Source organism: Kogia breviceps, chromosome 8 (assembly GCF_026419965.1).
Source record: "Kogia breviceps isolate mKogBre1 chromosome 8, mKogBre1 haplotype 1, whole genome shotgun sequence".
NCBI classification, from domain to species: domain Eukaryota; kingdom Metazoa; phylum Chordata; class Mammalia; order Artiodactyla; family Physeteridae; genus Kogia; species Kogia breviceps.
Window position 1 is genome coordinate 65628646 of NC_081317.1, and position 23040 is coordinate 65651685.

Sequence of the window (23040 nt, forward strand, 5' to 3'; positions counted from 1 at the left end):
ACTGTCATTCCTCTGTATTCTTTTTCATGTAGATTTGCCTGTCTCCACTTTACTTAGTTGCTCTTCTGGGTTTTTATCTTGTTCCTTCTTCTGGAACACATTTCTCAACTGTCTCATTTAGTCTAACTTTCTGTGTTTGTGGTCTCCTTTCTGCAGGCTGCATGATCGTAGTTCCTCTTCCTTCTTGTGTCTGTCTCCTGGTGGGTGAGCTTGGTCCAGGGACTTATGCAGGATTCCTGGTGGGAGGGACTGGTGGGTGGAGCTGGGTCTTGTCCCTCTGGTGGGCAGGGCCATGTCAAGGGGTGTGTTTACAGGTGGCTGTGAGGTCTGTACAAGTTTAGGCACCCTGTTTGCTGATGGGAGGGGCTGTGTTCCCCAGTTGCTGGTTGTTTGGCCCAAGGCATCCCAGAACTGGAGCCTGCAGACTATTGGGTGGGGCCAGGTCTCAGTGCCAAAAATGCAACCTCCAGGCTTCCCTGGTGGCGCAGTGGTTGAAAGTCCGCCTGCCGATGCAGGGGACGCAGGTTCGTGCCCCGGTCTGGGAGGATCCCACATGCTGCAGAGCGGCTGGGCCTGTGAGCTATGGCCACTGAGCCTGCGTGTCCGGAGCCTGTGCTCCGCAGCGGGAGAGGCCACAGCAGTGAGAGGTCTGCATACCGCAAAAAAAAAAAAAAAAATGCAACCTCCAAGAGAACCCACACTGATCAGTATTCCCTGGGGCCTCTGCCACCAGAGTCCTTGCCCCCACAGTGAGCCACAGCCAACACCCTCTTCTCCAGGAGACCCTCCAAGACCCTCAGGTAGGTCTAGCCCAGGCTCCTGTGGAGTCACTGCTTTGTGCTGGGTTCCAGTGCACATTGTGTGTGCCCTCTAAGAGTGAAATCTCCGTTTCCCCCTGTCTTGTGGAACTTCTGCACTCAAGCCCCACTGGTCTTCAAAGCTCAATGCTCTGGGGGCTCCTCCTCCCAATGCCAGACCTTCAGGCTGGGGAGCATGATGTGAGGCTCAGAACTCACTCCATTTTGTTGTGGCTTCCTCTTTGTCTTTGGATGTAAAATATCTTTTTTGGTAGGTTCCAGTCTTTTTTGTCTATGGTTGTTCACCAGTTAATTGTGATTTTGGTGTTTTCGTGAGAGGAAGTGAGCTACAGTTCTTCTGCTCTGCCATGTTGTCGGAATCGAGGGGCTGCTTTTAGTTTGGATACTTCCTGCTCTTTCCTCAGTGTGTGCCGGCTGTTATCCCCTTGATATGGGGTGGGCAGGCGTGGTGACCCGTGATCACTCCTGGTACCCTGGGGTAGTGATCAGTGCCCAATTGTGGGTCTCCCAGAAGTGGCCTGCACGCCCGCAAGATGGCAGGGCCAGCGACTGGCACCTGCTCATGGTTCTCTTAGTGGCGGCAGCAGCCCATGCCCACCTCTGGAGCTCACGATGACAGCGGTGGCTCATGTCTGCCCCCAGAACCCATGTAGGTGGTGTCCTGTTGCCTGAGAGTGCATGCAGGGAAAGAAGCTCCTATGGCAAGTCCTGCCTCTCTCCTCTGCATCCCCCTACAATGGTGCCTTGCCTCTCTGGCAGACCCAGGCTTCTTCTGAGTGCATCCTCAGTTGCCACACTCCAGCTTCTTCAGGCTGTCTCCATGCAGCCAGCTCTGGTCCTCTCCCTGAGTCTGACCTCCACAGCCCAAGCTTTAGCACCCAGCCCCTGCCTGCTCTGGTAGATGAGCATCTCAGGCTGGGGAGTTCAGGGCAGTACTACCAACCACCTGTGTAGGTCACTCATTCTCTGTTTTGCCTTCCTCAAACTGGTTACTGAGCTCTCCTCCAAGGCTCCAAAGCTCCCCCTCCATCCAGGCTGATCTCCCCACCAGTGAGGGGACTTCCCAGGGTGAGGGAACCTCTCCTCCTTCATAGCTCCCTCCCTGGGGCACAGGTCCCATCTCAATTCCTCTTTTTTTTTTCTTTTGTCCTACCTGGTTTACGTGGAGGTTTTTCTGCCTTTTCAGAAATCTGAGGTTTCCTGCCAGTGTTCAGTAGATGTTCTGTGTGAATTGTTCCACTTGTAGATGTGTTTTTGATATATTTGTGGGAGGAGGTGAGCTCTAAGTCCTATTCCTCCACCATTTTGATTCCTCCCTCCAGGTAAAGCTTACTTTAAAGTACTATTCTTCCTTCCTAATTTCCTATTTTGCCTCTCAAACGTGTTCCCAACTGGTTTTTACTGAGATGACACTAACTGTGTCACGGAGGCCCCCTCCCCTGGTAGTGACACAGGCAGGGTCCAGCTTTTAAGGCTTGAAAGCACATGGTCAATCATGAAGAAGGAGAAACAATGGAACAATTACAAAGAAGCTTGAAAACTAAAAATGGACCCAAGTGCAAAGCTGGGCATGTTCCCTGCTAGTTCGTGAGATGGTCATCCAGGGTGATAGGCTCCCTCCATGGATTCCCCCAGATGCTCCTAGCTTCACTCAGGAAGAAAAGTAAGAGATTGTGGATGGGCTGGGCACCCTCTGCCGTTAGGATAAAACAGCTTTGGTTCATTCATTCTTGGCAAAGCACTTCCTCTGAGTAATCTTTCCCTTTTATAAGTGCTAAAGTTAAAGGAGAAAATAAAACATCTATAAAAGTGTTACCACTGTGTGAGGACAGCAAAAGTAAGCCTCTCAAATACAATAATAAAACCAGTTTACCAGCAGCACCAGTTAATTCTACACCATTGCTATGGTTATCCTGTGAGACCATGAAAGGTAATGGGGCTGTTTCTGAAGTTAGTGGGAAGGAACCCAGCACAGTCACTGAGGTGGACTTCTGACACTTCAGAAAAATTTCTCCCCAAGTCAGCATATGTCTGGGTGAGCAGAAGTCATTAAAACATGAAGGCCTCCCAGTGGGGGCTGCAACCCACCCCACCTTAAAAATAAACCAAAAGATTTCTCTAATTATAAAGTATCTTCCATCAATAAGTTTTCCAATTAGATTTGTTTCGCCAACTGGAAAAAAAAAATAGCAGTCACGGACAGACTAGCCAAAGGCCAGAGGGTTATAAACAAACCTTAAGAAAAAGCTGGTTTTCTACAACAGAAGCACCTAAGTCTGATTCAGTAAAAAGAAAGGTGGCAAACTGGATTTCGTCTCTGAAGAAATTTCTACTAGGCTCAACATAACAGGTTAGATTCAGAGTATCTATGTGATTTATATATTTTTTTAAAAACTTTTCTATTTATTTATATTTTTGGCTGTGTTGGGTCTTCATTTCTATGCGAGGGCTTTCTCTAGTTGTGGCAAGTGGGGGCCACTCTTCATTGCGGTGCGCGGGCCTCTGACTATCTCGGCCTCTCTTGTTGCGGGGCACAGGCTCCAGACGCGCATGCTCAGTAGTTGTGGCTCAAGGGCCTAGTTGCTCCGTGGCATGTGGGATCTTCCCAGACCAGGGCTCGAATCCACGTCCCCTGCATTGGCAGGCAGATTCTCAACCACTGTGCCACCAGGGAAGCCCTATATATTTTTTAATTTAAAAATTTTCTATGAGAATTTTTAAAAAGCAGTTCAATTTGGTATGACTGTTCTGAGAGATGGACCTTAGAAAATTCGTGCTCAAGTAAAGCTACATGGGAAAGCATACTGGTATTAGAGCCAAATCTACTATGGAACAAAGAGATTATGATCAGAGCAAAAGCAAAAAGCTTTCTTTTAATGTGATTAAGAAATGGTATTTGAAATCTATAAGACCCAGCTGGTAGGATGTTTAACCATACATGGATTAGAAAATCAAAGACCTGAGAGACTTCCAGAGGGCTACCTGCTCCATTTCCCAACCTCTAAATCTTTAGGAAATTTTTTTTAAAAAAGGGGGGAGGGAATGGGAGGGGACAGAGAATCCATGGAAGATAGGAGAAACAGGATGAGAGGCAGTCACCTCCAGCATCTTGAAAAGGAAAGTTTTTCTCAAGAGATTTTAAGACCTAGAACACTGACAAATTATCCAGGTTTTTAGGTCTTTGTTAAGGTTTAACAGATGTCTTTACTATAGGAATATTTTCTTTTCCCTTTCCCTGCTGTTTATTATCTGGGGGTTAATCTGTTTTCAGGTGTGTGGGCCCCCTACATGCCACATTTCTTCACTGGGTGGGCAGCAGTGCAGTTACTATCACTCTTCTCTTGAGTGTTTCACTTTGAAGGACCTTCCCCTCAAGGATGCAGCTGAGAAGGAAAAGTCAGTTTACAACCTGATGCACTTACCCTGTTCTCAGGATCCCAGCTGACAGGAGAGGAATATACAACTGAACATTTAAGGAAACCCATGTTCTTCCAAAGTAATCTAGAGTAGCTCTATCACTGCACAAAAGTATATCATTAGCATGCAGTGAAAACTAAGGATGTCATTTATTCAGAAAAAAATTTTCATTTTAGTCAGAAAAATCCCCTCATTCAAATTTCCTAGTTTAGGACTTATCATTTCACAGATGCACTAGATGCAATTCTAAATGAGTAAAACTGACTTCATTTCAGGGTCCGATAAATATTTTATGATACAATAATGAAAACTAAGTTATTGTGAATTATATTTTTTAACAACTTCAGTTTTGATTATTTGTCCATGTTTATTTGTCTTTTAATGGTATGTACAGGGCTTGAAACTAATAACGTTTTCTTTTGTAAAAAAACTGCTTTAGTATTCCCACAACTAGTATTTGGGCTTTGTTTATTCCTTTTGTTATAAAAGTGAGAGTTTAGTTTAATTATAAATTGACACAAACATTAGTGAGCTTCCGAGAGAGAAGTTAATACAGTTGACCTTGAACAACATGCGTTTGAACTATATATGGGTCCACTTAATACACGGAATTTTTTCAATCATAAACATTATGGTACTACACGATCTGAGAGTGATTGAATCCATAGATGTGAAACTGTGGGCAGGAAGCGTCTGACTATATAAGTTGTATATGACTGTGTGGAGGGTCAGCACTCTAACCGCCAGCATTGTTAAAGGGTGAACTGTATATGATAAGGCTATAGGAAACTAGATGTTCGCTATGCTGAGTCCCCTTTAATCTCCTACTGAAAGCTTTCTTTTAACCTTGCTTCCACTAACAAGATTGTAAATGTCTTGATGGTATCTTTATGTGTTCCCAGTTAGCATAGGACACATATTCAATAACTTTCTGTATGCCAATAGATGTTAACACAAAGAAGCATTATTTGACCTCATTAGAAAGAAAGATGAGGAACTTGCACCAGTTTCCCTGTTTCTGGCCAAATTTGAACTTTGGATTCAACAGATTTCAATAAGGGAAAAGTTGCATTGGCTTTCTTCAAAATCAATCCAAAAGCCTAAGTATGTTTCCTGCTGGGCTTGGGAAACAGTGAGAGAGGAGGAGAGATTCACATGGCAGATCCCTCAGAGGGATTATCCAGCACTTACAAAACGAGCTTTCACTCTCTTGGGTAACTCTTCATCTAAAGTGTAGATGTCCTCTCTCTTCATTGCTATCTGGGATCCATCTTCAAATTCAACCTAATGAAAAATAAGACATCAAGCATGATCTATTTAAAAAAGAAGCAAGCATACACCATTTTCTTCAGGGTTCCAGTTAGCTACATAAAAAAGAAAAAAGGATTCAAGCAGAACAAACAAGAGAACTAGCCAACAGCCAAGGAAGGAAGAAAAGCTCTTTCCCTTACCAAACTAAGAACAAAATATGTTTTCAAACAGGCTGAAATTCTTGAAAATGAGTGTTTTGCAATATGTGATATGAAAACTTTAGCAAAAAGTTTTTGCTAAAACAAAGCAAAAACAAAGAAAAGTAACTGCTCCTCAAATGATTTCTCAGAACATGAGATTGTGGCCAATTTAGCATTAAGATGGGTGGGGCCTGTTAAGTACTGATTGTTTCTTTAAGAGGTTCTGACAACATAAGAGGGAGGACTGTTTCTCTCTGAGAAAGAAGTAATGATATATTTACTCTTGTATAATAATCCTCCCAGATAAAATAATTTCTGAAGTTCTTACGGAGCTTTAACTTTCAAAACTCACTTTTGTTAAATTCAAACAAATGGCCAGGAAGATCTCAGGTTCTCCTTAACCTCACGTGTCAGCCACCTCAATTTGTGAAAATACATTAACATCTAAATGAAAATGCTTAAAACTTTGTTTTCAAGCTAATCAAATGGCAGCAAGTAATTTCATTATCCAGTTTTTTTCAATATTTTAGGAAATTTTGTTAGAGAAAAAGTGACACTGAATAACAAGCATAGAGCATCTGGGGGAAATTAATCAAAGGCCCTACTCAAAGTGATCTTGGTTTAGGCTTAATCCCACATGAACTCTTCCAGAAGAAAACAACAAAAAGGATGCAATCAGGGTAGAATATCTAATATGTTCTAACTCTGACCACTTATGGTATTTTTGAAATCCCTAACTTGTCTGCCTGAATTCTTTACTTTTAAGGAAGAAGTATATGCTTGCAATTCTAGTTAAAATATAAGTTAAACCATGTAGCTGTGCTATTTATGTTAATTTTAAAAATCTGCTGAAGTTTAAAAAATACTTAAGATAAAATATATAATTAAACTTCATATTTATTATCCATGTACTGCTCACATTTGACTAAGCTCAAACAAGGGGCAGAATTAGGTCTTGGTCACAGGAGACCTCTCCCTGCTACTTCCCAGAATGCTGAGATTGGGAAGGCTTTTCTTCCTGGCCTTGTGTCAGCAAAATGGTTTCTGTAACATTTAATTAGGTAAAGGTGTCATGCAATTTATACAGTTTGATAGCATAGCTAGAACTACCTGTGCCTACCTTTCTTCTGTTTTAGATCATTTGAAAATTCTAAAAGAGAAAAAGGCAATTTTAAAACTAAGAGGGAGTATGGTATGGTGACCAACTATCCCAGTTTGTCCAGGACTGAAGGGGTCGCCCAGGATGCAAGACTTGCAGTGCTAAAATCAAGGACAGTCCCTCACAAGCTGGGATAGTTGTTCACCCGAGTTGGGACAGAGCCAAGAGTAAATTCTGGCCCTTCCCTTTACCAGCTGTGTGCTCTTGAACAAATCATCAAATTCACTGAGGCTTTTTTCCCTCCTTTGTAAAGTAGGAGTCAAAAACATCTATCTTGCAGGGCTACTGTGAGGGCCCCCCAAAATGCATATACTTAGGATACTTAGCACTGTGCAGTAGGTATTTAGTTCCATTTTTATAAATATTTTTGCTTATTCAATGGTGAGGATGAATAAATAGGCACAAAACACAAAATGATCTCAAAAGGCCAGTTGGTTTAATGAGGAATTTTTAACTACTTCCTTGAGCGATAATTTTAATATTAGTCTTAACTTTTTCATCGAGTCTGTAAATATGCTCACAGTCCTATGTTGATAGGCCATCATAAATTCAACTGAAGTTAGCACACTGATTACTAATTAGCCTGAATTTCAACATGTCTTCATTATGATACTTTTCATGTAGCTAATAGCTTTGCTACATGTAAGATGCTTCACTTTTGCATTTATTGTTTAATTAAATGTAATTATTTTCTTTTGAATGATGTAGTAAACGCTTCTTTTTCTAGGAGTCTCCACTATTACCAGCCTGTCTTGTGATTTCTGCCTAATTTTGGATATTCTGATACAAAAATGCTGCAGCACTTACCCTGCTGGAAATGACCTGAATCTGCAACTTAACACTTTGTCACCAATACAAAGAGGAAATAGCCTTCTCTCTCTCTCTCTCTCCCCCCCTCTCTCTCTTTCACACACACACACACACACACACACACACACACACACACACACACACACAGAGGATATGTACATCCTCCCCTCCCCATCCTACACCTTAAAAAATGTTCTCCCCTAAGTTTTCCAAACTTCTTTGAACACTTTTAATTACATTGTGCTCAAGTTTTTAGTGCAGTGTCTTTTAATGTACTCTTCCATTTAAGCCCTAGCCCTTTATCAGTCTTTGAACAATGAACAATTTCTCTGAGGAAACTGGAGGTCTTATCATTCTCAAGCTGTTTTTCACAGGCCTGAACCTTCTTGCTTTTTCTTCTTTTACTTCAATCTTCCTGTTTTTACACTACTGCTTAGCTTTAGAATGTTGATTTCTGCCATCGTGTTACTAAAAGTACTATAATTTATTGGTTCTAATAAATGTGTTCCTTTTTAAACTCTTTCTGAAGGAATATAAATGCACATGCGCCATCCATGTTGTTTTCCTTATTAGAGCTTAACTCATCCTCATTTCTAATAGGGATACAATTTATCTTTAAATTGTATTTATATTCTTTAATAATATGTAGAGTTGTTCAGTGAACAGAATGCCAAAATGATAACTGCACTTTTCATTAAATAAGCAGTCCTTTACGCTCGGGTGCACAGATGGCCACATCTGTGCCGATGCACCATTGGTTTAGATTTGCTGAAACGCCCGATGATGTCTCTCAGGGGAAAGCCACCCATTCAGGGGCTGCTGGATGATGAACAGCCATCACTGATTTGGCTTACAGTTAGATAATCCAGACAATTAGTCTCTCCCCGTATAACAGAAACACAAGAAAGCAGCCCACCATCCAGTTGGTTATCTTTTTGACCTAACTATATTCCTTACAATTAACCCATTCATTAAATGTTACTAGAGTTTCCCAGTATTGAACTTGGTAATAAAAGTCTAATATCTAGGTCATCAAACATCAAATTTTTGCCTTTTTTATAAAACAAGAGGTGTTCCAAATTCATGTGGCTTCTTGGTCAGTAGTACACTGGCTACTGTCTGCCCTCTGGCTTCTCCTGTCCATCTCAGCAAGCATCACACCCAGGGCAGCACTCACCTGGTACATGTGGGCAACATTTGATCCGAGGTATTTTGCCCCGTAGAGTTTGCCATCAGGCCACTTGACTTGAACGACTTCTCCCTCGGCAGGAGGGCCTAGCCTCGCACAGTCTCGGCTCTGCATAATAAATAGAGTTAGGCTTTTCAAGGCAAATGTCTAAGTGACTGCATTTAGAACATAGCTAATGATGAACTCCTGGCAATTAAAAGGAGTTATTGCCTCTGTGTTTTATGGATTATGATCTTGCATGGGTGTTCAGGGGAAGAGCTATAAGCCAAAGGAGTACTTAAAGATTCAGCCTACATCATAAAGTTACAAAGGAACCACCATATTCCAAGAAGAAAAAAACAGCATTTACATTTGCTATTTGACAAAGAATTGTTCAGAGGGTAAGTAAAATGTGCATAGAAACTGCTTTAGCTGAGAAATAGACTGGCTAATGATGTATAACGCCTGACATTTATACAGCATTTTGCAGTTAACAGAATGCTTTAACATACATATCGTCTGATCCTCACAAACGTTCCATGAGGTAGGCAGAGATTATTAATTACCCCCATTTTACTGACAAGGAAACTGAGCCTCTGAGGAGGCTCCTTTCAGTTGTCAGGATCTCTGGAGAAGTGAAGCAGTGTAAGAGACAAAGAACTGAGGACACCCAGGTGGACCTGGGGACAGGAGAGAAGCATACTGTCATCAGAGCTGGAAGGCCCAGATGAAGCAGCAAGGGAAAAATGCAGGAGCCTCCAGAGTGAGGCAGGGGAGGCTGTAAGGCCCGGGTCCTGCTCAGCAGGCCTCTTCTGAAGACCCCTGGACCTTCCCCTACAGGCCTGGTTCTGCCTGCACCCACCATCCACTGAGTAGTCCACCTCATTCCACAGGTGATCCTGGCGGTGCCACAAGCAGTCTTCTCACCTCAGTTCTTTCACTCAGCACTGCCTCCTCCTCGGGCAGCAACTCAGAACAAATTTCCCACTAGCTCATCCTGGGAAGGTGCTTTTTAGAGGGGGAGGGGTACAGATACATTTTGCAAACTTAAGTTTGTATGTATTGAGAATGACACGATAAAATTTGAATACAAAGGAATTAAATACTTGACTACTTTGATAAATTTTTTGCACATTTAGCAATTCATGTTTTGCTAATCCTGGTATTTTACTGATGAGGCCAATATGACTGATTGAAATGCACACTTGATCAGTTAAGCTTTAAATACAGACTGGGCAAGGTTCTGTGGTTTAAATGAGAGGCACACACAGGAAATATTTAGTTGTTTATGATTAGAAATCCACCATGTATTACTTTTCATTATTAACAGAAATTTTGCATCATAAAGGAGTGGGCCTTTTACTGTTGGGTTCATAGTATACCTGAGAGGCTCATTCTCACTGAAGACTATGCCTCCATTTAAAGCTACAGGCAAAGAAAAAAAAGTGTGTGCTCAGAGGCTCTGCAGAGTTGACAGTCTGCATCTAATTTAGTCAAATGGAGATAAGTTTCTTCTTGGCCTTCATAATATTTGATCTCAGGCTACACAGAATTGAACGGGTAGGATGAAGAATTGTATTCTATATATGCCCCTGGAGTTATCATCTCACTTTTCATTTCCCATCCCTTCCAAAGATGTACATGGTACTAAGAAGACTGGAAGGTGTAGCTTCTAAATAGATGCTGTCTCCTAGGATAGGAAGCTACATCAGCTCAGGGATAACTCTGGGTCACAAATCAAGCATTGGTAAATTTAAGAAAATTGAAATTATATCAAGTATCTCTTCTGACCACAACGCTATGAGACTGGATATCAATTACAGGAAAAAGTCTGTAAAAATTACAAACACATGGAGGATAAACAATACACTACTAAATAACAGAGATCACTGAAGAAATCAAAGAGGAAATCAAAAAATACCTAGAAACAAATGACAAAGAAAACACAACAAGCCAAAACCTATGGGATGCAGCAAAAGCAGTTCTAAGAGGGAAGTTTATAGCAATACAATCCTACCTCAAGAAACATCTCAAATAAACAACCTAACCTTACACCTAAAGCAATTAGAAAAAGAAGACCAAAAAACCCGAAAGTTAGCAGAAGGAAAGAAATCATAAAGATCAGATCAGAAATAAATGAAAAAGAAATGAAGGAAACAATAGCAAAGATCAATAAAAGCTGGTTCTTTGAGAAGGTACACAAAATTGATAAACCATTACCCAGACTCATCAAGAAAAGAAGGGAGAAGACTCAAATCAATAGAATTAGAAATGAAAACGGAGAAGTAACAACAGACACTGCAGAAATAAAAAGGATCAGAAAACCATAATTCAAAGAGTCACGTACCACAGTGTTCATTGCAGCTCTGTTTGCAACAGCCAGGACAAGGAGGAAACGTAAGTGTCCATCGACAGATGAATAGATAAAGAAGATGTGGCACATATGTAGAATGAAATATTACTCAGCCATAAAAAGAAACAAAACTGAGTTATTTGTAGTGAGGTGGATGGACCGAGAGTCTGTCATACAGAGTGAATAGGTCAGAAAGAAAAAACAAATACCGTATGCTAACACATATATATGGAATCTAAAAAAAAAAAAAGGTCATGAAGAACCTAGGGGCAAGACAGGAATAAAGACGCAGACCTACTAGAGAATGGACTTGAGGACATGGGGAGGGGGAAGGGTAAGCTGGGACAAAGTGAGAGAGTGGTAGTATATATATGGACATATATACACTACCATATGTAAAATAGATAGCTAGTGGGAAGCAGTCGCATAGCACAGGGAGATCAGCTCGGTGCTTTGTAATCAGCTAGAGGGGTGGGATAGGGAGGGTGGGAGGGAGGGAGATGCAAGAGCGAAGAGACATGGGGATATATGTATATGTATAGCTGATTCACTTTGTCATAAAGCAGAAAGTAACACACCATTGTAAAGCAATTATATTCCAATAAAGATGTTTAAAAAAAACTAAAAATAGAACTACCATATGACCCAACAATCCCAATACTGGGCATATACCCTGAGAAAACCATAATTCAAAAAAAACACATGCACCCCAATGTTCATAGCAGCAATACTTACAACAGCCAGGACATGGAAGCAACCTGACTGTCCACCAACAGAGGAATGGATAAAGAAGATGTGGTACATATATACAATGGGATATTACTCAGCCATAAAAAGGAATGAAATTCGGTCATTTATAGAAACATAGATGGTCTAAAGAGTGTCATACAGAGTGAAGTAAGTCAGAAAGAGAAAAGCAAATATCGTATAATAATGCATATATGTGGAATCTAAAAAAATGTTATAGATGACCTTATTTGCAAAGCAGAAATAGGACACAGGCATAGAGAACAAACGTATAGACACCAAGGGGAAAAGCGGTGGGGTGGGATGAATTGGGAGACTGGGATTGACACATATACATTATTGATACTATGTATAACATAGACAACTGATGGAAACATACTGTATAGTACAGGAACCTAATGCACTATGGTAACCTAAATGGGAGGGAAGTCCAAAAGGGAGGGGATATCTGTATGTATATGGCTGATTCATTTTGTTGTGCAATGGAGGCTAACAACATTATAAAGCAGCCATACTCCAATAAAAATTAATCAGAACAAAAAGACATATGGATGGCTAAAAAGCACATTAAAAGATGCTCAACATCAGTAATTCATAGTGAAATGCAAGTCAAAACTACAATGAGGTATCACCTCACACTAGTCAGAATGGACAGGATCAAAATTTCTACAAACGATAAATGCTGGAGAGGGTGTGGAGAAAGGGGAACCCTCCCACACTGTTGGTGGTACAGACACTATGGAGGACAGTATAGAGGTTCCTTAAAAAACTAAAAATAGGGCTTCCCTGGTGGCACAGTGGTTGAGAGTCCACCTGCCGATGCAGGGGACGCGGGTTCGTGCTTCGTGCCCCGGTCCGGGAAGATCCCACGTGCCGCGGAGCGGCTAGGCCCGTGAGCCATGGCCGCTGAGCCTGCGCGTCCGGAGCCTGTGCTCCGCAACAGGAGAGCCCACAACAGAGAGAGGCATGCGTACCGCAAAAAAAAAAAAAAAAAAAAACTAAAAATAGAGCTACCATATGATCCAGCAATCCCACTCCTGGGCATATATCTGGAGAAAACCATAATTCAAAAAGAGACACGCACCCCAGTGTTCATTGCAGCACTATTTACAATAGCCAAGACATGGAAGCAACCTAAATGTCCACCAACAGAGGAATGGTTAAAGAAGATGTGGTACATGTATATAATGGACTATTACTCAGCTATTAAAAAGAACAAAATAATGCCGTTTGCAGCAACATGGATGGACCCAGAGATTGTCATACTGAGTGAAATAAGTCAGACAGAGAAAGACAAGTATCATGTGATATCACTTATATGTGGAATCTTAAAAAGGGGTACAAATGAACTTATCTACAGAACAGAAATAGAGTTATAGATGTAGAAAACAAACTCATTCTCCAAGAGAATAAGGAGTGACAATTTTATTGTTGAGTTTTCTGAAGGAGACTGCATTTTCCAAACTATGCACTAGAGTGCCTTGGGGCACCTCAGCAAACTCACTGGGGTTCTGAAACAGGGATATTTTCAGGGGAAACACAGGGACACTTGTCAGACACCAAGCTTATTACTACTAAGTTGTTTAGACCAAACTAGTAGATGGAACTGTTAGGTATTTCCTTTGGCCTAGGAGCGCTATAAAAAATGTGCTGAGATAGCCAGGGTCTGTAAGCCAAGCAAGGCTGGTAACTTCTGGCTTACCCCTCACCTTCTGTTTCTCTTTGAAGCCCCTCTGCTAGCAGAGAACTTGCTTTCTGCTCTGCTTTCACAGAGAGGATCTGGCGGTGCCCTGTACTACCTTTCTAGGAGGCCTAATCCTCAGGTCCAGTGTCAGGAAAATTCTTTGCCCACACATGTAAGCCATACTCTCCAGCAACTGCTTTATGACAAAGGAGATATGTTAAGTTTTCAAACTGACTTCTTTCTCTCTCTAACTTGCTTGTCCTCAGGCAGGATGAGATGTTTTCTATTGGGCCCTTCCTCAATCCCAACAGAGGCAAGTCAAGGCCTCAGGCATTACAAGGCCACAGTCCCCATCTACTCACCCATCACAAGCCACCTCCAAGCAGGAGAGTTATGCCCTTAGTTTCACAGATATGACCTTCAACAGAGGTTTACTAGCCTTTAAAGTAACTACCCCAAACCAATCCTGACCTGCAATTCTACGTACCATAACACCAAGGTGTGGCAATGGCCATAGATATGTGGCCTGAGGAAAGTATAAAGTATACTTGAGGAATTTATCGTAAACATACACCCTTATTAGTAAACTAAATGTATGCAACTTTACCAAGTGAGGAACAATTCCTTTTTGAAAAATTCTTTGGAACTAAATGTCTGAGATACATCTTGCTTACTGTCAATGAGTGCTTTACTCACAGCAAATCTTAATTTGGCACAGTGACCTGCAAGAGCCCCCCCAGCACAGCCTCCAGGCACAGTGACCTCCAAGAGCCCCCAAGCCCAGCCTCCAGGCACAGTGACCTCCAAGAAGAGCCCCTCCAGCTCAGCCTCCACACAGCTGTGCTCCGGATCGGCCACAGTCAGTTCATACACTTTCCCGTCAAAATCTAGGGAAGACACTTCGGTTTGCTTTCTCAATTTCTTGTCTTCAGAACTTTTTTTCTTTATTCATAGTAGCAGAATCAAAAAAATAACCAACCAAACACATAAGAACATAAGATTTTTCTGAGAATCTCCCTTCCCCCTCCACCACCAGGAGGCTTTATTCTCGGTCATGGTGCCCAATTTCTCACCCTTTGCCAGGTCCTTTAGCTGGAAGTGGATGTTCCTGGATTTGCATATAACTTCATTTAGTGAGTATTACTCATTATTTACACCCCAGCTACTTCCCAAATGGACTTAAGGCAGCTCATAGTAAAACACAAGAGTTTACTTCTGTAACATCTACTTTCCTCCATAGAGAAGTAGTTTCAATTCATCAGCTGTCTCAATTCTTGAGTCCGCCAGAAACTTTCTATGACTACATGGTATATAAAGCATTTAAACAGAAATGGGATTAGGAGCATGTGGGCTGATGAAAAGAAGTTGAAAAGTCTGATATTTACATTTCCCCAACCTCTCCAGCATAGAAGCTGCTGGGTGTCCCCAAAACTGTCATAGTCACTAATCTGATATCTATTTACTGACCACCTGTGTGAGACACTAGAGGAGCCAACAGTGTCCAGCTCCCCAAGCTAGGGACAGACAGAGGGTGTTGTGTCCATACCTGGAAGCCTGTCACACTGAGCCCCACAGCTGTGGGCTGGGGACCTCAGGGGTCCCTGCAAGGGCTGGAATCCATGTGGAGTACATGAGCTTTGGCCACCATGATCACTTCAACCAGAACAGAATTTTTGATTTTATAGGTTGGGTTTCTGAGTAGGACTTCTTGCAGGAAAAAATAAAATAAAAATAAAAAGTTTCTGTTAAAAATGAGAGGTCTGAAAAAAATAAAATAAAATGTCTGAGGATGAGGGGATTCAGTTTATGGAAAGCAATGGCTTGAAGGGTCTGCCTCTCTCTTAAAGGCCTTCAGTGGCTCACATCTCCCTGGCTGTGCATGAGGAATCAGACAATAGCACAGAGCTTCTCAAAAGTGTGGTCCCAACTGCTGGGGACACACTTTAAAAGTGAAGATTCCAGCCCACACTGCCCACAGCTCTATGTGACCTGGATGGTTTTTTAAAGCATTATAGAATTTGAGATCTATTCTACCAAAGGATGTAAAATGTTAAAGAGACCTTTCCTGATGCAGTTCTTAGTGTGTTACTGGAGCAAGTAACACTTTGCTGGAAAAGTATATGCATTAAAAACCTTGACTAATGCATTTTTCTCAGTTGCTGTCTAGACCCTCAGAAGAAGTCTGCCTTCGCCTGACAGAAATACCTGTTTACCCTTTGCTGTACTGCCTCCAGGGATGTGTGAACTCCCCTGAAATCTGCCAGAGCCCTCTCCACAGGGACACTGGTGCCTGGAGCTGCCAGTAAGCCTGTAGCTAGAGTACTACATAGATGAGGTAAAAATTAAAGACAGAAATAGTCATCATAGTCAGGAGTGGACTTCTGCCTATGATTAAAGGGCTGCGATTAAAGGACTGCGATGAGTCACAATCCCAGGCAAGAGGATGGTGTCATATCACATTCCTGCCAAAGTCAGGGCCAAACTCCTGTACTTGCTCTCCTAACAAAGAGGAAAGCCCAACTGCCCATCTGATTATTTGAATTCTGAAGTCACTGTGTTCTTGGAACTGCCTATAGGCCCTTTGAAAGGGACCTCTAGAAGGAGCAGCTGTCCTTGCATGCGGCCTGCCTTCCTCCCTCCCCAGTTCCCACCTCGACTCCTATCAAGTATAAACCACAGGGCAGGCAGCCCCATCTATCAGTCCTGCTGTACCAGATGAAGACACGGTATGTGAATTCCCAGCACTTAATCAGCATATAGTTTGGAACCTCTTACAGTCCCCCATGCAGAAAATGCTTAAGTGCCCGAGAGCAAACTGATGCCAGCAGCTGCTGGCATTTTACGGGATAATCACCTGCTCATTACTGGACTCGGGCAGAGATTAAGAAGACTGACTGAAAGCCATGTGCTAATCATACTGGGTATCTGTCATCTGGCTTCCCAGCATCTGAACCCCCTTCTCCCCTTTAGAGTCTCAGTGGAAGGCAGAGCTCACCTGCCATTACAAGTGCTGAAAGATGCCAGATACTCCCTTGCCCAGCAGCAGGTATGGACCGGGGCCCAGACAATTAGCTACATCCTGCCAGTAGATACAGAACCTGTGACCAGAGATGCAGAGAAACAGTGGAGGGGAGAATGCTCTCAGAGGCCGGCAGCAGCAGTGGCAGCTCCCACGTGCCGATGGCAGAACCCTGGTCCAGGTGGACCGAAAGGGGAGGTGGCCTGGTCCTACTCATGTTGCAGCTGAGCAGCCTCCTTCATTCTCACCTGTTTTTTGACTTTGTTTTTCTGCATTCCTGGAGATTCTGCAGGCATCCTTATAACTTTCCACTGTTCCTGTAGTGCCTAAATCAGCTACAGTCAGTCTTTTGTTTTGTTTTGTTTTGACCACATCAGGAGGCTTGCGGGATCTTAGTTCCCCGACAGGGATCGAACCCGGGTCCCCAGCAGGGAAAGCGCTGAGTCCTATCCACTGGGCCACCAGGGAATTCCTGAGTTACAGTCAGTTTTTGTTGCTCGACACTAACGACCCTGACTGCTAAGGAACGGCTAGTTTGGGTAATGGCAGATCCCGCCTCACAAAGTGAGGAAAAAACCCTTTCATTTAACGATGGAATATAAAAATGGAGGGTTTCCCTGACCACCCAATCCTCGTTCAAAGGCCTATGAGGAAAACCCTCCCTCACAAAGGAAGGGAACATATTCATGTCACTGCCCACCTGTTTACAAGGCACGGCCCTAGATGATTTGTGACTGTCCCCAAGTTTCCAGTACTCCCCACAGTCTGAAGATTTACTCTCTGCAATGGGAGCCCTTTAGAGGGGACTCTCATGGAGACTGCCTTCAGAGGGGTGCACCGTGTTCACATGGGTAAAATTCTGGACTGTTTGTTGAATATAAGTCATAATGATTTGCTATCAACCTTCATGAAGAAATTAACAAAGATAGAAAAACATTTTAAAATTCTTTTTCTTAAAAATAACTTTTTGTTCTGAGCTTCTACTATATATTCCTTTGGGGGAAATTATAGACTTTTTTTTTTTTTAAGACAGAAGAATTTAAAACAACCCATATTTCCACCACCTAGAAGTAAATCCTGTTACCACATGGATTTTCTCTCTACGCTTCTATGCATTTTTTAAAAAAAATTCGGGCCTCCTGTACAGATAAAATATTTTCCCTCATAGCTACAACCTTTATTTTGTTTCACATGAGCACACAACTGACCTCTCTCGGAAGAATCAGGCAAGGCTACTGTTGTGAAGAGCTCACACTGCAGTTCCCACCGTGTTCCTCACTCATCCCACAGGACGTCCCATAGGAGGGGAGGGGTCTTTCTATTGTGGTAAAATAGGCAAAACATAAAACTTGCCTTTTAACCACTTTCAAGTACACATTCTAGTGGCCTTACATATATTCACAGTGCTGTACAACCATCACCACCCCCCTTTCCAGAAGCTGTTCATCATCCCAAACTGAAACTCCGTATCCGTTAAACAATAACTCTCCATCCCCTCATCCCTGGTAACTACCATTCTACTCTCTGTCTCTAAGAATTTGGCTATTGGTAAGCACCTCATAAGTGAAATAATATATTTTCCCTTTTGCATATATATATATAATTTTGTACCTTGGTATTCATCACTTGTAATTAAGAGGATCTTATTAATTATCCTTTGAAAACTCCATTTTACTGAATATATGCAACATTATGGATATTCCACAATTAATTTAAGCACGCGCCTACTGTGAGATATGTAGGTCTTTCCAATTTTCCCCATCATGTATAATACTATTGTATATTTTTCTCCATAAATCTTGGTCCAAATTACTGTCTACATTCTTAGAATAGACTTGTAGAACCAGAATCACTTGGTGAAAAGGTATATAAACTATTTATAAAGTTAATTTCATCAGCTTTGAAAAATTCACCATCAGACTTACTTTTCTAGTGCAGTAAATCTATTCTTAGCCACTAGAGAAAATTCTGCATCAGTCAGTCCAAGGTAGGGTCCAGGCTGAATGCCCTCCCAAGCCATGTGATGCTCAGCCATGTTGAGAATCACCGCACAAGAAGATTCTCTCCCAGCATAAGCTATACATCCTGCCTATAAAGGAAGAACTAATTCCATGCTGTTTCCGCTGACTATAGCTCTTCTACAGTGACAGCCTTCCAACATACCTCTTATCTTTGTTCTGTGCTAGTTGTGAAACACTGTCATTTCAGCCTGGGGGTCAATGGATTCAAGCCAACCTGCTTCCATACTGACAGCCATCATTCTGGGAAAATTCTATGTCTGATATCCAGTTTTCCTTTATAATAGGTTTTTAATTCTTTTTTAAGGGACACATACATACACACACACACACGCACACAAACGCACCCCTTCTCTAAGATACTCTGGTTATCTCTGTTAAGCTGGCGTGACACCCTCCTTATTCCCTCCAACAGCCAAACTCCTTTCCAGCAGCCACACTTCGCCAGTGCCCTGACACTTAACCACACCTATCTTCTGAACAATCGTATCTTCTTCAGAGACTGAACAGTACTGACACTTATTTGGTAAATTCCTGAGGGCAAATTGGTTAGTATACACTTTCCCTCCCACTATAAGCCAAGAGTGAACACAATTCCTGGTAAAGGTACTGAGGTCCCAGAGATGCAGGCGGTCTTATTCTTCTCAAAGTTACTACAGCATTAGCCTCAGAAGGTATAGTGCTAAAAGAAGTCACATCTTTGTTATTAGAACTAGGTGAGATTGTGACATGGAAAAGCTTCTAAAACCATAGAAAGTATACAAAGTTAGGCACTTTCTTTTGGAATTGTCTTTCTGGTTCTTTTGAAGTGAGGAAGCGTGAGAGGAGTCAGTACGAGAATCAGGGGTGACACTGGGGAGCTGACGTGACGGCAAAGGCCCGTGAGGGGTGGATACAGGCAGGCAGAGAGCGTGTGAGGCCTTAGCGAGGCAGCTCTGAAGTGCTGGCCAGGGGTTTTCCGCATCCTCGTAATTGGAGAGTATGAAAGGAACCGAAAGCATCATTTATTCACCCTTACCCGCCTTTGAGAGAGGCCTCTCCTCCCTCCTTTCCCTCCTCTTCTGCCTCTCTGGCATACGCTGAGTGTCTCCTGGCACCTAGCGCTGACTCGGCATTGGGAAGACAGAGACAAAAATGGTCCTTTCGGAGTCCTTTCTCCCAAGGAATTCAGAATCCACTGGGGACTCAAATACATACATGACTACAATATGTTGTACCACATGTGATCACAGGTAAGTGGGCAGGGAGGCGGGAACTCTGTGTTCACGACTCATATGCTTACTTGACATCAACTGTGTCAAGGCCCTTCTCCTTATGGTTAACCAAACTCCTCAGGCCTTCCCCTCAATGGTAAATCCCCTGCCATCTAAACTGAATTAATCACAGAGTCCCCGTTCAGGACTCTCCTGCACTCATGTGGCTAGGCCTATCTGAATGCTGTAAGCTGTGCAGAAAGCAGTGATGTAGCCCTTAAAGGCAGACATTGGAGGGAGCTCGCAGCTCCTGCAACGCTTTGTGGGGATCACTGTTGGAGGCTCTGGCGTGGCAGCTTGATATTATTGGGGTTCCATAGTTGGTTATCACACTGACTATGTTGAAGGTGTAGCCAAGCCAGGAAGACAGAGCTGTAGCCTGACCCTTTCTCTGCCTCTCAAGAGTGTTCTAGAATAATCTCACCAATGATCCCTGGGCTGATGATTCCCCATCACACCAGTAGCCAAAGCAGGAAATCTTTCCAGTTACACTCCCAAAAGCCCCAGATATACAAACTACTTGAAAATGGGATTTGTATGTTGAAAATTTTCTGACACTTCTTCTTAGACCCTTCTTTTAGTAACCTCTCTGTTTATAAAGGTATGGAAAATGTGTAATTCCAAAGTATTACTGGGAATCTTATGCTTAGGGACTCTCTTGACCAATGAATTGTCCAAAAATTACTAGCCTCCACCACCAATAATAATAACCACCACTACAAACATAAACACTATCCTAGCATTTATTATTATCTTCATTTTGTGGATAAAGTAACTGGTGTCAACTCCCTTGCCCTGGGTCGCATGTTTAGTTACGGAGCACAGATGCATACTAGGTCTGTCTGCTACACAACCAGTTCTTCCCACCTCAGAGAGACAGCCAGCAGCGTTCCTAAAGTCTGCCCCTGGGCTGGCTGCATCCTCCTGCTGTCTTCCCTATAGACATTAATGCACCTCAGAACTGTAACTCCTCATACTCAAAAAAGGGGAAAAATTCCCATCTATAGGAGACAGGTCTTTCCCCCTTTTTTAGTTGTTGGCAGAGGCTAAAGCATGAGGGAAACAAAATATTTTTTCATGTCAATAAAAATGTATGTTGCAAAAAGAAGAAATGCAGGACTTGAGGTGAATTTCTCTATAGTGGTTTCTAAAAAGAAATGTCAGTTCCAAAAGCTGAAAAAAGAAAGATGAAAAGAAGGATAAGGATCAGCATTGTGGGAGAAAAGGTTGTCCTGTGCTCACATGTCACACTGGAGGCTCTGAGATCAGACGGCAGCTTGGGCCACGCCAGCCTCTGGCCACTCCCCCTCTGTTCCACAGGGTGTGCACTGCTTCCCAGAGCACGCAGCTGGGCCCAATGACATGGCCCAGGGCAGCGCTTCCAGGCCTGCAGTCACACCGCCCAGGGTCAAAGAAGAGCTGCTGCCGTGCACAAGCGACTTCACCTCTTTATGTCCCGGCTTCCTCAGCAATAAAATGAAAATAATAATACAACCTTGCAGGGCTGTTGGGCAAATGAGAGCTAATATATACTTAAAAGGAGAGGAGAAGAGAAAAGGAAAGCACAGTGGCTGGCACCTGGTGAGTCTGAAGTGAACTGTGACTGGATTTAATCCATATCAACAGGGAACATCTGGAGGATGCTAGGGAGGGGACAAAAAGCTTTGGTAGAAGGTGATTCTTAGCATTTAAAATCATGAAGAAAGGACACACTGAGAAGCCAAGAACCTACTATTAAAGATGATCAGACAATGTTATCCTCTTTGAAAATCCAAAACAACCCCATGGGGTAGGAAGGCAGGTGTCATCTCCCATACAGATAAAGAAGCACAGTGACATGCCCCAGCTCACACAGCTAGTAAGCAGACAAGTGGGGCAGCCTTTCACTCAACACGTAACTTTTGAGCATCTCTTGTGTTCTAGGAATAGTGGGACTAGTAGTGAGAAAAACAGGTGTGGTGTTTTACTTCATGCAACTCTTTAGTGGAAAATGAAGGCCTTAAACTAAAATAATAATAATAAAGATAAGTACAAGACATGTATTAGCTTTCATGTCCTTTCATTAACGTGCTTCAGGACCACTTTTGATGATGATAGTCTTACAAGACCACGTGTGCCCCAGAATCTGTTTCATTTGTAGATCAGACACTGAAAATAAATATGCTTTGTAATCATTTCTGAATTGAAATTTTCTAAGTTCTTGTAAAACAAATACATACTAAAATATTAGTAGTTTCATATGCAATTAAATAGTCAAAAACAAAACAAAACTAAAAGATAAGTGCAAGAACTATATCATAGGACTTACAGTATAAAGCAGAAGCACTTAACAGAGGGATTATTGGCACACTTCATGGTTACTGTATCCCAGAGAGCCCCAAGATGCCCCAAGAGATGGGAGAACTAAAATGAAATTCTGACACAAGATTCTCAAAGAATCGTGATAAGGAAAATCAGGAAAAATGAGTCATAAAGAATTCTCAGAAGGGTTCAGATCTTTTTAAACAAATAACATTTTTTCCTGATTATAAAAATAAAACAGGCTTATATGGAAACTGTAAGAAGGTGATAAAGTTGAAAATCATAATCACCTATGATTACACTCTCCAGAGATAATCAGTAACATTTTGATGCATTTCCTTTGAGGATTTTTTCTTTGCATATTTATATTTTTATACATAATTGGGACCATACTGTATATATAATTCTGAGCCTCATTCCACCACTTATGATTAAATATCCCTTGAAAACATGATTTTTCATTAAATATCCCTTGAAAACATGATTTTTAATAGCAGCATAAATAATTCATTTAACCTTCTGTCTAGCTGCACTGTATAAGTGTTCAATGTCCAGATTAAGGGAACAACGAGTCGTCACACTTGCATGGCCAGTTTGGGTTTCCGGCACTGTGTTCTTATGTCTGAGACCAGCATTTTGTGTGGAATGCTGTCCCAAAAAATTTCATCTTGTGAGTGTCCTGGAGGAAGAACATTCTGAAAGCCACTTTGTATTCATTGAATTATTCATTCCTTCCCACAACAAATATGTATTAAGTGACTGAGGCAGGACGACCGCTTTGTTTGAATTTGAGAAGACCGAGGAGGAATCCGATAGCATGTAAAAGCTGCCACAAAGAGAAA

The 23040-nt window shown here is 42.2% G+C and overlaps 1 protein-coding gene across 8 annotated transcripts in view; it reads right to left on the reverse strand.

The window, feature by feature from the left end:
- The window catches only part of KDM4C (lysine demethylase 4C), a 430596-nt gene that overhangs the window by 7940 nt on the left and 399616 nt on the right, over positions 1-23040 (reverse strand). For all 8 annotated transcript variants that reach the window (XM_067041564.1, XM_067041563.1, XM_059071829.2 and 5 more), the window contains 2 exons: positions 8833-8952; positions 5427-5519 (listed from right to left, as the gene is read on the reverse strand). In XM_067041564.1, coding sequence (XP_066897665.1) covers positions 5427-5519; positions 8833-8952 — 213 coding nt within the window. The remainder of the gene's footprint in view (positions 1-5426; positions 5520-8832; positions 8953-23040) is intronic.